At 43.1% G+C, this 15,493-nt stretch overlaps 1 protein-coding gene across 2 annotated transcripts in view; it reads left to right on the top strand.

Moving 5' to 3' along the window:
• Positions 1 to 1,514: 1,514 nt before the first annotated feature.
• bmp6 (bone morphogenetic protein 6) overlaps positions 1,515 to 15,493 on the top strand; it is a 50,642-nt gene continuing 36,663 nt past the window's right edge. Inside the window, exons 1-2 of one of the 2 annotated variants that reach the window (XM_084339927.1) lie at positions 1,515 to 1,624; positions 3,303 to 3,771. In XM_084339927.1, coding sequence (XP_084196053.1) covers positions 3,363 to 3,771 — 409 coding nt within the window. In that variant the 5' untranslated portion in view covers positions 1,515 to 1,624; positions 3,303 to 3,362. Of the gene's footprint in view, positions 1,625 to 2,889; positions 3,772 to 15,493 lie in introns of those variants that run through there. The other variant, XM_084339926.1, reaches the window with a different exon arrangement.

Here is a 15,493-nt window from a genome sequence, read left to right as displayed (position 1 = left end):
GTGTGGAGCTAAAGGAAGGCTGCGACCACAAAACTAATCCAACACAAAAGACTTAAAAAGGCATCAAAAGCACGAAACCTGCAGCAGCTCGCCATTGTTCCTTTGACTTGAAAAACACTTGATTACTGGGATAAGACGTGTTTCGCGTTTGTGTGCGAGTGTGACCGAGTAACCATAGTGATATACTGTAATTATTGCAGGAGATTCAGCACTTCTTGTCAGATCTATGCCAGGTGTAAGCATTCCTATGGTTTTGGAGCACACTTCCCCTTAATTTAGCATGCGTGTGTGTGTGAGTGTGTCATACTTGAGCACCAACACGCATGCAAAATTCTCCGTGTGCAAACTCTTTCGTGACCTTTCATACTCTTTAATAAAAATGTCTCACAGGACGACTGAAGACCAACTAAAACCAAGATGTATGGTGACGTGTTTGCCTGTGTGTGCGTAAAAGAAAGAGATACAGACAGACAAAGACCTCATTAGGTCTAGGAGGTGTCCTGTCTAGACAGTGTGATGACAGGACACAGAACCTCTGTTTAATGTTTCCTCCTCCTCCCTCTGCTTCCAATTCACCCAGCATACATACACACATCACCTGCTCTGCCTCTGGGGATGCACACACACGCATACACACACACATTTGCTTAATGTCAAGGGAAATGTTAAGGACATATAGAAGCATTTAAGTGCTTTTTTCGATCACTGTCAGCCCACAGCGTGCGGCTTCTTTAGCACTGGATTGTTGGAAGCACAAAGGAGGAGGAAGCTGGATGTTTTTGTGCTGACTTGTGTTTGTTTAATATGACACATGCCCGAGGATAATGTTCCATGAAGTGTTTGAAACATGGATTCCATGAGGTGACTCGTACGCAGCACCAAAATCACCCATTTCCTTTCATAGTTTTATCCCCAAAAGGACAACTTCCCCTTTTCTGTTTAGTGCTAGAGCCAAGAAAGCATTTCGAGGAAACTCACCATTCACTGGATCATTTCCAGTGAAAAAAAGTCTTTTATTTTTTGTTGCTCAAACCACTGAATCTGTATTATAAATCAGGAATATAAGCAAATGGGACTTTGAGTCCGAAAGAAACTAAAAAAGCTGATAAATGACAACCTTGAGAGCACCGGTTCTCTGTCAGCCCAGTATGGTGTCTTTAGTCATGGTTCTGTTATTTTAGAGCTTGATCAGTGAGATTTATCTTCAGTACAGGCGCACAGGTACACAAAGAATTTGTCTCATAGAAGTTTCAAGACTTTGTGCATCTTTTTCATAGTGTCTAGACAGGATTTCCGCTTGGAAAACATTTTAAAATGTAGAAATCGCAACAAAAGTTTTAATGATAATGACAAAAATTGGTTTAACATGCTGTAAAGGGACTTGGACACTTTAGCTGTATGAGAGTGAGACTTTGAATTTAGTCTGAAAGCTATCTAGCAGTTGTGTGTGTGTGTGTGTTTTGGTGGTGGTATGTGCAGCTTTGATGCTGGTTCTCACTCTTCACGTGCAGATAAGATAGGCTCTGGCAGCAGCAGCAGTAGCAGACACACAGAGATACGGACACCTTTGGGCCTTATCACCAGGACCATCACAGACTGAAGGGACCACGAAGACATAACACAGGTTAGGATGGGAGGAAGAGGAGGGAGAGAAGGAAATGAAGATTTTAAAGAATTCCTTGAGGTTTCTGGGACATATTCAGTTGTCATATCCTATTATATCGAATAAACATAAGGTACTATAGCGTGACATTTTGCAGCAGGTATTTTACTAGCTGGTGATTTGTTTGCTTTTAAAGGGGCACTATGTAGTTTTGGAGAAGAAATTCAAACTTAGAATTTTAATATTTACTATGTTAATGAGGCAATAGTACAAACTCAGACAAATGTATTTTTCCATAACTGAATGAACAAGCTAATCCCAGAGGAAAATAAGGTCCCCAGAACAGTGTTTGAAGCTGCAAAGGTGGCAGGGTCCGCCAAATATAAACAAATTAAAACAGTTGTGTTCTCCTTTAAGGTTTGTTTAGGCATAAAAATCAGCCAATGAAGATCTTTCTCTCCTGATTAATATGTCTTCCCCAAAACTACATACATACCTCTAACAAAGGGGGTAATGTGAATGTGCAGACCCATCATGTCGCTGGTTTAATATTGAAATGATATACAATTAATAGCGTTTGTGACCCTCGTGCTGGAGGGAGATCAGATCACTTGTCCTCTGCAGGTGCTGCGCGTCATTGCCTGCTGTTTCCCACTCCATCGTCAGGGGTCGTGCCTCAACTGGGCAACATTTATTCCGCCTGGTCGGAGTGGACACACACCTTGGTTCTGGATGTGTAGAGATGTAAGCCCATGCTCCATTATAGTAGATCTAACGATTTCATTGAAGTGCGTACTTTTTCAGATCCGAGGAATAAATTGAACTATCTAAACCTTATGAAAGAGAAGTTAAGCTTAAATGTCAGAAACAACTGTGCGCATGTTCTTCTACAGAAGACTAAAAGCATGAGGCCATTCTGAAGTTTTACCCCTGTCAGATCAATGTCATACAAAAGTTAAACAAAAGTATGAAAAACTGGACTCTTGGATGAAGTCGCATCACAGAGAGCGTAAATGACTGTATGAATGCTGTATGTGGAGTAACTTTGCGTTTTAACGACAGCACCCCGGCTGTTATTCTGCAGCGGACAGAATATGGAAATATGATGTTAAGAGTTGTCCTTGTAGCCTGAAGAGCTCCACCTCTGGCTCAGTGCGCACGGAGTGGGCGGTTTCTGAACACGCATACACACAGAGACGCACGTACACGCGCGCGCACGCATATTATGGACTGCAACCTGCGGATTCCTGTTACTCTCGCACACACAGCCTGTAGGAGTAGGTGACCGTCACTGGGACCGCTTCCACTGTTAAAGGGCGGCTTTTGTCAGTGCGCAACGTTGGAGAAGCATATGTTTTTGGAGCGCAAACAGTAAAATGGCTTCTTTCAGAGGACTTGTTATTCTTTTATTGGAGAACTTCGTGTCAAACGGTGTCTTTTGACCGACTTACCGGAGCGCTCAGAATAAAGTTTCACATGGTGCACTTTATCCTGAAGCAGCACAGCGCGCTACGGGAATCAGAAATGAGAGCAGGTCCGACGCTTTTCTGCGCATTTCTCTTTAGAAAGTATTTCAAATGGCTTGATACACGAGTCGTTTCTGCTTTTTGATCTGCGGCTGCGACAGATAACAGCGCGCTCTCGGACGGACTTTGGTTACCATTACGCACATTTTTTTTTTTTTTTCACGTTTGGATAGGCGACTGAAGCTCCAAGCCAGACACACTTGGGACTCCGGAGAGCACAGCGGGACAACACCATGACCAGCTGCTGGCTTGCCTTGGTCGGATTGTGGTGGAGCGCTTATTACTGCATGTTCCTGGTCGCGGGGAGTAATTATTCACTGGATGGAAACAACGAAGTGCACCCGGGTTTCATCCACCGGCGGCTGCGGACGCACGAGAAGAGGGAGATGCAGAAGGAGATCCTGTCCATCCTCGGGCTGCCGCACAGACCGAGACCGCATCTGTCGCACGGAAAGTACAACTCCGCTCCACTTTTCATGTTGGACTTATACAACACGATATCCAGCGAGGAGAAAAGCCCAGTGGAAGGCGTGCTGGACCGCTATCAGAGCATGCGGACGACCCAGAGTCCACCTCTGGCCACATATCAAGAAACTGCCTTTCTAAATGACGCAGATATGGTGATGAGCTTCGTTAATTTAGGTAAGTTCCTTGAAATTATTTTTACTTTACGGATGGTTTTTGTGCGTAATTGCGAGATGTTTTTGTTGGATCGATGAATCACATAGGACATCTCACTGTGCGAGATTGAATTAAGGGTGAACAGGTGTTTGGCACAAGCGAGACTGAAGTAAAGGGTCGCTGGGAAAAATCTTACACAGCAGATTTATGTCAGTTTATGATGAGGAAGGGATTTTTAAAAACCAAGCATCTTAAAATACATCTTTTGTAGTTTTCCACGGTGGACCTGGAGCTCAAGGTTGACCCACATTTTAATTCACCATCACTTAACACAGGACACTAGACGCGCATTCAGTAATGGATCATGAACCACCTCACCGTGTGACCCACACAGAGGCCTGAGACTCCCTCATGTCCGCTGTGGGTTAGAAAAACTGTTGAGGTATGTATTGTTTCCGAGTAATTTATTGTTACACGTCCTCTCTCAGGACGGATCGGCCCTCCGCTCATTTATACGACCGAAATTCTGTGGTCAGTCTTGCTGTGCAATCTACTGCATGATTTATATCCCCGCGGGAAAAATTGACCTTGTATCCTCAGCAAACCATCAACCACCACCGCTGGTATTTGTATGTAAAGGGCTATTCCTGCCGTTGACCTCCAGCGGGGCGAGTTGCGGTCTCCGTGCGTAAACTGCGTCGCATTGTTTGTGTTACCCCCGCAGATTTGTCTTTAATTAGCCCCAGTGACGATAAAGAGGGACACTTTAATCATAACGAGTTTGGAACATAAAAGCCAAAGGGCCTTCCTTCCATTAGCAGCTCCAGTGTTTACTGGGACACTGTAAACAGAGCGCCTGAAGATAAACAGAGTCAGACGCTGGTGGACAAGGAGGCTTAAACCCAGATTGATTGTCATTCTCCTTGGGAACTCGGGGCATTGTCATGATCTGGCCTTGAGAACAGTGGGAATGTATCACTGCTGAAGAATGTGCTCTCTTTTTTTTTCCTCTTGAAACAGGATGTCCAGCAAATATTTAATCCCTCACCTTTATCAACTATTTAATAGTAACCTAGTGCCACACATGAAGCAGAGAATGAGGATTGAAGTTTGAAAAAGCAAATGTTTCTCTACTTATTGGTCCTGTGAGTATTGGTGTTGCAACATGCAGTGATGAAAACCAGATATTCAGACAGAAGGAGGCCGTCGTATTGGTATCAAATATCGAAGCCCCTCTGTTGGCTTCTGTGTGGGGGTGTGATGGTGGCGGCGTGGTGTTTGTGTGTCTGTGGTTTTCGGTATTCCTGTGCTGTGTAACTTTGGGTTTATAGTCCTGTGTTGTTGCACATCTGGCTCTCCACTTTGATTAATCGCGTCCTGTGCATCTTTTGACGATTCCCTCAGATTTCTGCGGTGACCGGGGGATTAGGTTGCCATCTCCTCCAGCCGTACACAGAGTCCTAACCGCCCTGGAGGAGGGACGGCTTCCTCCCTGAATGTGATTGTAATTAATGTTGGACAGGCCAAGGCTTTCCATCTGCTTTGCAAATAAGGCCTTGCACGACTACCGTGTGTCATCGCCGTCCGATTGGTTTTTAATGTGTCTCTTACTCGATTGGAGTGGTTATAAAGCTATAGTAGAGAGAGGCCTGAAACTCTTCTGGGTGGTCCTTCTTGTTGCAAAACCGGCCTAAAAATCTGGATATCATGTGTGGCCAAACTACAAATTAGAATCAAGATAAATGAGAGGAAGAAAAGGGAAGAAGCCAAACAATCTGTCTGAAAAGATTTGAAAAATATGGAGCAGGATTAAGAGACTGGGCCTGGTGCGGATTTACTCATTGAAAGGCACCTTCTCTGCATAATCTGTGTTTGTAAAATCAAAGCAAAGCAGAAGGAAGCGGCTCTGTTTACACTGACGATCTGATTTAAAAACACCTTTTTTATAGGCAAATCCTCCCTGTGTGTAAATGTAAGAATATCAAACTTTAAAGTGACCCACAGCAAATAAAAGGATGACAGTGATTTAAGCTTCGGCCCGAACTGATGTCTTTCACAGCCAGCTGCGGCAGTAGCACAGATAGAGAGCTCATTTTCTGAGGGTACTCTCTCGGGACTCAGGTAGATTTAAGAGCCCCTGCGTTACATCCAGTCTCAAGTGCGCTCTGAGAACCATATGCCTCCCCCTGCATGATTCATATAGACCTCTTGTTCACTCATCCATTCTCCTTAGCTTTCATCACTCGTTCAGAATGACCCATTGAAAAATAAAAAAGCCGAGCAAGTGGTGGAAAACTTTAAATTGGGGGGGAACAGAAGCATATTTTCCAGCTCCTTTTTCATCTTCATTCCTAGAATAGCACGTTCATCACTGTTTGCCTTGCGGACGTCCTGCTTTCCACTGAGGTCTAGTGAAGTGACACTGTGTGCTGAATGACTCATGCTGTGTGACACGCTGCAGCTCCGAACATGTCCTAATGCCCAGCAGGGTCCTCGGGTAATGGTAGCAGTCACTGTTGAAGCTTCCCTGTGGAGTTTTAGACCTGTAGTAGAGCTATGCAGTTGTTTATGAGTGGGACACCATTTTGTTTGTCTCACACACGCATGCTGATAACACTTTTTTTTGTTGTTGTTGCTTAAACATGCAGACACATTGACTTTGAACATGAAATCAAATTATTCTACCGTATTATTTAGAAAAGGAAACAGATAATCTGACATTAATCGGACGCATAAATGTTCCTATGTGTGAAGTATATGTGCAGAAAATTCCCTCCGAGAAGACTGTGTGAGGTTTTAAGTGTGATAGCATCTTTTTCCTTATTTATATTTGAGGAGAACTCCAGTTGTGACACATTTAGTGGAAAAAGGACGACCTTTTCAGATGTTGGTCACTGGTCGCAGAACTTCTATAAATTCCTCTCAAAGTTTGTAGAGTGAGTGGGGAGACACTGACCATTATTGGTAAGGTGCATCCCAGTGGAAAACAAATACAAGAGGTCAATGCTCACTCAATTAATGAAGGGTGACATATTGCTGGACAAATATCCGCAGACACCCTGAGGGCTATAATAGCCAGCAGGGGGAAATTTGCTATTCCTATCAGGTTTGGTTTTTGTGGCTGAGCTGTAAGCTCGTGGTAACGGTGAGTCAAGGATGCACAGAAATGGCTTTGGTTTCATGGGTCACAGAACAGGAACTCCAAATGTTGTTCCTGTGTCATCTGCATTTAACCGTGATGAGTTTGCTCCGGCGTTGCCCTCCAGTGCCAGCCAGACGGACAGGTGTGGAGGCCTCTCTGAGCTTGGCTTGGCTCAGAGCGCAGCCCGAAGCTCCCATTGCTTGTTTGCTCTCCCATCCTTTGCTGTTTGTATGCTGGGTTTTACCAGAGGGAAGGTCCCATAATAATCCGGGAAAATCCATCCGTGGTTTTCAGAGTCGATCTTGTTGTACTTTTCCTACAATTTTAAATACAATGATTAACAGGTGAGCTTGACCCCGCCCTTCTTTAATTGGCAGACTGTTTTCTGTTCTAAGGCCCCATTTACCAAGTGTATTATTATTGGATCAAAATCCACATGTGTTTTAAGAAAGTTCTGTTTACACTGGGCCACATGCACTGGTCGCTGACAGGTGAAGTGAGTAACATTGATCATATTATCATGGCACTCATAAAGATGCTACTTTACACGCACCACCCATCCAAACACCATTCCCGAACTGCAGCAGTCCTCCCAGCAGGACAGTGCGTCCTGCCACACCATAAAAAACTGCTCAGAAATGGCCCAAACAATGTTAACATTAAGAGCTAAGGGTGTTGACCCACCCCCAGATTCTCCAGATCCCAATCCTATCAATCATCCTTGGGACATGCCGGATTAAGTCTGATCCATGGTGGCCAAACAGTTGATCGGACTTGGCTCTGACCCATTAAGGCATGGACACAGGACCTCTCAAGGTGTCCTATTGTCTCAAAGGTCCCAAAATGCTTGATGGAATTGGGATCTGAGGAAATTGTAGGCCAGGTCGACACCCTGAGCCCTTTGTCACATTCCTCCAGCCATTCCTGAGCAGTTTTTGTGGTGTGTCAGAGCGAATTCTGCTGCTGGGGGACCACTTACAATGGGGATAGTGGTTGCCATTACTTGGTCTACAACAGTGTTTGGGTGGGATGTTGCATTTGCCTTGTTTTTCCCTGGTTACATGCTAAAATCAAGGTCAACGCTGGGTCTCACTAAACACTTGGTATTTCACCCAAATGTCCATTTCGGTGAGCTTGTTGACAGTCTCAGCCCGTGCCCTGACTGCACGTAGTTTTTCTTTAATTTGTGTATTTGATCTCACATCTACATGAATAGAGGTGATACTCTATCTTGTAAGACAAGTTTTGGTGGTTATATGAGAAGTTTTCTGCCAGAAAATGTTATGGAAAAGTCTGCCTTTAAGTGATATAGTCTAAAGATGCTTAATTACTTTTCTTTCAATAAGACGTGCTGGACGAATAGATCTTACAAGACTTTAATGTGGGTGACCGGAGTTTGCGTCCTGATCGTAAGAACAGTTTCTTTTATGGACTTTTGCTTCGATTTCAGGTATTTAAAAGAATATTTTCAGTCGCAGTTTGGTTAGGTTTAGGCGATAAAACATACTTGGTTAGGTTTAGGAAAAGATCGTGGTTTGGATCAAAATAATAAGTCATCTTTCACTTTTGGTTGGACAAGAACAGCGCTGATCACAAAAATAAAAAATCACCTCTGAATTACAAGTGAGGAGTCACCCAGTGCAGTCCGATGAGAACGCACATCAGGCACACAACAGTCTACTCAGGATGTAAGGTGGATGAAATACCAACTTTTCAGGGAGTCCCAGTCCATGCCACTCCAATCTAGGTGATAATTTTATTGCAGTTTATATGCAACTAAGACTATAACTTGGCTGGATTGGCTATGAGCTAGACTCACCCATGCTGATCATTCAGAGATCAAAAAATGTGACAGGGAGAATGGTGGATCTTTTCAGGATCACTTCAGCTGTTGTCAACACAGGCAACAGATGCTGACAGGCTGACAATCAGATTTTCTCAAATGTTTCTTGGTTGCATACCCACCTGACTCTTATGATAACTGGCTACATATAAATGCGTTCCAAGTTATTGCAGCCCATCTGAAGGGCATTCGAGTGTATGTCATTTTGAATCACAGGTGCTTCCTGTGGCTTAAATATTACTAAATTGTTTAATGCTTTCGTGCACTTGTCTTGTCATCATGACTACCCTCCTTTTCTTCTTCTTTTCCCTCTCCTTTCCGCCTCTGCACACCTCGTTGCATGGCTATAGCTGAGCTGTCACTAGACCTCTTACCCAAGTCAACAGCCAAGCTTTCTACTAGCCTACCTCCCACACTTTAAAGGCAAACAAGCCAGAAGCTTTAAGAAGTGGGTTTCAGGAGATTAGCTGGGTCCAGACAGCCCTGGGCTTATTCTGAAATGAAGTGCCCTTATTAAACGGCTGTTTTCCTTGTCTTATGATGCCTGGCTGCATTTCTCAGTGCCTAAGCCCAGGTAAGCCACTTCCTTTGCAGCGAAACGTGTCCCAAAGCCCCAGCATGATCAAATAATTAGTTGGCTTCGATCAAAGAGTCAATTGTTTGATGCAGAAGGGAGCTTTGGAAAATTTTCACTAAACCGTCTTGAAACACTTCCTGCAAAGCCTCAGAGACCAGAACAGAACACAAGACCACCCGTCACTTCACCTCAACTTCAACACACCGTAAACAGCATTAGCCAGAAGTTGGGCAAGGAATTCAAGATATGCTGCAGTGGAATAAAGGATATTTTCTGAGACATAAACTTGGCAGCTGAAACCTTCCTGCAATGGTGAGAAAAATTACATTAACAAACTACAAACCCCTGTGTTTGTTTTCATATGTTTACAGTATCAGATATTTCACTGCCGCTACAAGTTCACTTGAACTTGCAGTGATGTTCAAGAACGGCCCAAGATATACAAATAATGCTGCTTATTGAGTTACAGTGTTTTAAAGTGCTTCCTTTTTCTTGTGTTTGGATTGTATTGGTTGTCAAGCTCTTTGGCAAAACACACAGCTGCCTCAAGAAACAAACAGGGTTGATGGAGGAAACATCTCCGGTTTACCAGATTATGTCTTTTCCAGTCCAGCTTCTTGTCCGTCATAAAAAACTAGGTGTTACGGGACAGCTCTATTGTCCATTTGACTTTTTGTGAAAGACCTTGAAATGTGCACAAGTGTGTGAGTATCTCCTGACAGTATTATCCTCAGTAGGTGGAGGAATTGATGCAGCTAACCTCTTGGTGTGGGTGTATACATAGATGGAGGTGTATACACGGATACACGCAGTTGGTCGAACCCTAGGTCAGCAGATAACCATTTATAAGAGAGCATTCCATTTACACTTGAAGTCATCTCTGTCACGCCCCCTGCTCTTAACACCCCTCTCCCTCCAAGCCCACCCACCCTGATGATATCTCCCCCTCTCACGCCATAACTCTCCGACCTGACGAGATGGCAGCAGAGATCGGGGCTAAGTACAAAGATTACACCTCTTCTTGCCTTGTTTTCTCTTCGTCTTCATTTCACCTCCCGTCCAGTCTCGCGTCTTCTTTGGACATTCCAGTTCAGAGTGATAGTGGCGTGGGATGGAGGAGTGTGACGAGATAAGGAGGCGAAGTGAGACGCACTTGCGGCTGGTAACGATCTATCGAACGGAGCAGATAACCCTGGCGGAACATCTGATTAGGGCCCGCTGCTCCCATTTATCACCTCTGCGTGCAGGGATGGAGGAATTTGCACTGTTTGTTCTGCCGTGCTTCACTGTCCTCTCACACATCTGTTGTTTTCTTCATATCTGTCTTTCTTCGCGTCTCGTTTTCTTTCTGTCTTTGCCCTGTGTCAAATTATGGCTGTATTTCATCTTGTTGCATTTCTCAAATCAGCCTGGAAAAACCTCAGAAGGAGTCTTGACCACATGCTGTGCAAAAAGAAGCAGCTAATCAGAAACAGGTTGATATGATGACATCCTTCGGGAACTCATAAACAGACAGCACATGATTTATCAGGCTATTGCCCTGGTATTAAACATATTGATTATAGTATGGGTCTCATCGGAGAGTCTGGTGGTCCAAATCCAGCTTTAAAGGCTGTTCCAGACCCAAAAGAAAAGGATTCTGGCATGAAAAGGCACCATTTTAAAGATACTGAAGTGTGGCACAAAATGTAAAAATGTGTTACTTTTCACTGCAGTTGTAGTCTTGCTAGTGATTGTTGTAACCTCCTGTATAACTCTGAGTGTGTGGGTATGTGCTTAAAACGATGAGACAAAGAGTGTGTGTGTGTATGTGTATGTGTGTGTGTGTGTGTGTGTGTGTGTGTGTGTGTGTTTTTACTCCTGCATGGCTCTTTCCTGCTAAGAGCGCTGTAAAGCTGTCAGCCTTTGTCTTGTGTTTAACTCTCTATGAGGAGGCCACGCAGAGGAGATCATTAACCTGGAATTAGTGTGTGTGCACTTGTGCGAGGCTGTGTTTGTATATACGACGTTTGTATATGTGAAAGAGAGAGGCGAAGATGCAAACAAATGTGTCTTTGTTTTGATTCATGCATTTTCTGTGTTTCTGACTACAAATAAAACCAAAGCCACAGAATCCATTCTGGTGAAAGTTGAAAACACCTGCTGCTCGAGTTTGAGTTTAGGTCAGGGCTGGCCAAAGTGTGGCCTGCAGGCCATCATAAGTTTTGATTTGGCCCGTCAGATTTCTTCTTTTCAATATACCACAAATACCAAGCAACATCATGTATTTTTAACTAATTTAAACTTCATATGATAGAATGAGGCTAAAAACACAACAAATCTCAGCACAGAATGCTTATAATAATAAGAATAATAATAGTAAGCACTTTGACACTTTGTGTGCAAAATGCAATGCAGAAGTAAACCACTGGGAACCACTGCTTTACTGAACGTTAATCCCTTAAACAGAAACACCTGAGACTTCCTTCTCAGACCACTTGTGTCTGTGGTTTCTGAGTACTTCACTGCTGACTCCATGTTGTTATTTTAAGAGCTCAGGAGGAATATTCTGCTGTGATTTAGCATTAACTTTAATTACATTTGATCAACTTTGTCACATTTCCCTCTGCAAAGGACTTGTTTATTGACATTGTTTAAATCTGCATGTTAGATTTGATGTACAGGACTTTTTCAGTAAACACTGGTTGATATGTCTTTGGAATTTCTGGTCCGCCCCGGTGTTAAAAAAGGTTGTGAACCTGTGAACCGCTGAACTCCGCATCTGCGTGTCCTTGTGTGCCCAGTAAACTCCATCCATTATCATAATGATCCCGTCGTTTGCTCTGCCGGAGAGGCTCGTTCTGGTAATGGAGACAACTGCGGCCGTCAGGAATGGCGTAAATGTAATGGTAAACATTCCTGCTGTCACATTCTTCTGTGAAGCCACCAGGAAACCTGCAGGGATTTATCTCTTGTAAATAAAAAAAAAAGCAGAGAAAGGAGGGAAGAAAGGAAAGAAAAAGGCACACCCAGAGGATGCTTGAGGGCTGAGAAACTCTGGGACAGATGAAAGGTGATTTAAAGCCTTTGGTGACCTTGAAGGAGCAGAGGAAGGAGGGTGTGAGTGTGTGTTTGTTCTGGGAGCTGCATATACACATTTATGTGTACACAAATGTCTTTGTGTTTATATGAGTGCAACTTGAAGATATTTTATGGTCGGAACAAGGAGAAACATGATGGAAATCTTTTTCCATCATGTCAGTTTGTTCACTGCTTTGGGTCAAAATGAACCAAGGTGGATCGCCATGAAATTTTAACATTCACTGAATCGCCAGAATGAACGTTGGCATTGTAAGTTTCTGCAAATCACAGATATGTAACTTTGAGGCTGTTCAGACCTGATTTTGTTGTTGCATAAGGGGAAACTTTTCGAACTTTGTGAAGCGGCTGCCCTCTTGTAAAGTCAGCATTAAATAGAATACATTAAGATGTTTCTTTCCATGTAAAAAGCGTCAGTTTGTCGCAGCATCGCAAAAAAAAAAAGTCTGCTTCCTTGTCTGAAGTGCTTCATATCTCCGAGTAGCTGTTTGAACTCTCTGTTTCAACTGATTTTACAAGAATATAACATATTGACAGTAGGCATGCCAACTTTTACAAATACAGTAAACTAATTAAGGCTGCTTCTTTGTCGTCCAGGGAGAAAGTCCCCAGACTCCCTTAAAAACAGGCTTCATTTTGAGACTAGCTGCATTAGGAGGAACTGTATAAACTTCTTAAAATGCGGTCTACAGCATATTCCTAACTGTTTGGGCCTTCTTGTTAATTTGGCAAACTACATGTATAACACATGTAATTTTACACTGTGTAAAAATATATTGTGTATATTTGCATATAAAGCAGGGAAGTGAGATCCGATCACAAGAGGTCACCCAGAACGCATGTTGATACCAAATGTGAACAGCCTCTTTGTTTCTTTATGTTGCAACTTTAGGTTCTGTCTTCGATTTTGCATTTGTTGCCATTTGTTGATAAAGATTCCTGGTCTTCGGGTGAAGAAATCTCGAACAGTGCTCTCTCGCCTGGCAGCCGCCTCAGCCAGGTGTCGCCCGCTGTCATTAGCATCTGACTCTAAGCACTGCTGTTCTTAATTTAGGCCTACAGTCTCACATAGTTGCTACCATGGCATGGTGTCTTGATCATTTGCTACTAGCCTCAGGACTTGGGTTTAAGGTTCATGTTAGACATAGAATAAAAAAAAATGTTTTCAACTGGGATTTCCTCCATTTTCCAAAATGCCTTGCACAGATGTAAATCTGTTGTATTGAGTCAGATTTTTGGATGTTGAAGAGAAAAAACTGCAAGAATATTTTCTATTGGCAAATATTAAGGTGTTTTGCACCTGTTAGATAGTCTTTGGCCAGTTATTCTTACAAATTAGAAAAATGCACCACTTTAAAAGAAAATGGACCAAGAAACCTGGGGTAAATCAACAAGTTGTTTATTTGACAGTGATAAGTGTGTTTAGGAGTTTTCCTACAAAGGTCAGGGTCGGGGGTTAGGGAATGAATGTCGTCACTTACTTGTGCAGAGTCTGTACAATTACACAAACATGGTCAGATGTGACTTGGCTTGTGCGTGTCTGTACTGATAATTGAAGCATATTGAATGTACTTGTTAGACAACAAGAACTCCCACCTCGTTACACATGAAGTCTTCATCAAATACTGGAGGAACGAGAGGAGAAAGCACCCCTCGGCCCCTCGCTTGTTCCCAGGCTGGTCGTCTCTCTAAAGAGGACGTGCCTGAAACAACAACCGCGGGTCCACAGTGAGAAAAAGGCCCCATGTGAGCGCAGATGCTCCTGACCCTCCCGAGCAAGTAGCCTCCCTTTCAACCGCGCTGCCGCTGACAAATTTACGAGCCCTACGCTGACCCGCGGGCTGACTTTCCAAACACGATACTGACAGGAAAACAGTCGGAGACGGGAGGGATGGAGGGAGGAAGAGAGAGATGAGAAAAAGAGCATGGAGGAGGAAAAGAAGCAAGACATGTATATGCTGTGTTTTTATCAGCCAATAATATGTCTCATTCTCTTTAATACATTTTCGTACATTTTCCAATGTGATTTCCTTTTACACTCAGAGCAAGTGGAAAATATTTGGTTATAAAGAATTCTATATAAACTTGTATGATTTACACTCTGCTTTCCTAATTCAATACATCATTCTTTCTAATGAGCGGTGGAAAACAGAGGTTGATGCCTTTAACCACAGGCATCACCGGAGAAAATAAAATACGGTGGCAGAAGAAAGAACAAGGAGGAGAGAGCAGTGCGATCATGAAACTGCAAATACAGAAGAGAAAGTAAGTCAGGTGAGAAAAAAATAAGATGAAGAAAAATGTTATTTGTATCTCAGTCACTAAAATGTCCAGAGTTTAGGGGTTTGACTCCCAGTGAGACCACTCTTAAAAAAAATAAATTTATCCACTCCCAGTGCCAAGAGGATAAAAGGATCTTATCACTAAGGATGTGCAGGGGAAACTCTGCCCAGTCCTTCCTCCTCTACGGACAGTTTCCACACCTCCGAGCAGCCAGTCTCCTGGATACCTTATCTGACTGAGGGTCCAGTCCAGTATGAATCCTTCTCCAAGAGGAAGTCTCACATTTTTCAACATATTGAGGTCAATATGGTCCGTAAGTTCAGAAATATTCCCTCAGTACACACAGTCATACTGTATATACTCTCTGACATTAGCAGCTGTTAAAGCCCAGCTGGTACTATGTGGAAGCTGAAAAGAATGTAACTCTGAGATCCATCTAATGAGCAAGACAATTTGAATTATTCTTCTAATAGCTTCTCGCTGTTATATTATAGGCAGTGGTCAAGAATGTCTCAGGCCTTTGTAGTGGACAGATGGATATCTATTGGCCAATTGTATCAAATCAAGAGATAATGCTCGTATACGTATTATAAGAAGGGTCCTATGTCTGTAGTTTCGGCCGTAACTTCTGTCTAATATTAACACTAACATTGTACGCTCTCATCAATCTCTGAGATCAAGAAAAAAATGCCAAAAGAATCAACCAGGGCAAGAAGCACAAGTGGTCAGGTGATAAAAAAAATGGAAACCATGACTATAGTTTTGTTTTAGTCAATGAAAACTGTTGACATGTTAGTATTTTTTGTCATCAAATTATATT

The sequence above is a fragment of the Pagrus pagrus genome (assembly GCF_965226575.1).
Source record: "Pagrus pagrus genome assembly, chromosome: 20".
Lineage (NCBI taxonomy): Eukaryota > Metazoa > Chordata > Actinopteri > Spariformes > Sparidae > Pagrus > Pagrus pagrus.
Note: the sequence above shows the minus strand (reverse complement) of the source record. Positions and strands in the feature narration are given on the sequence as shown.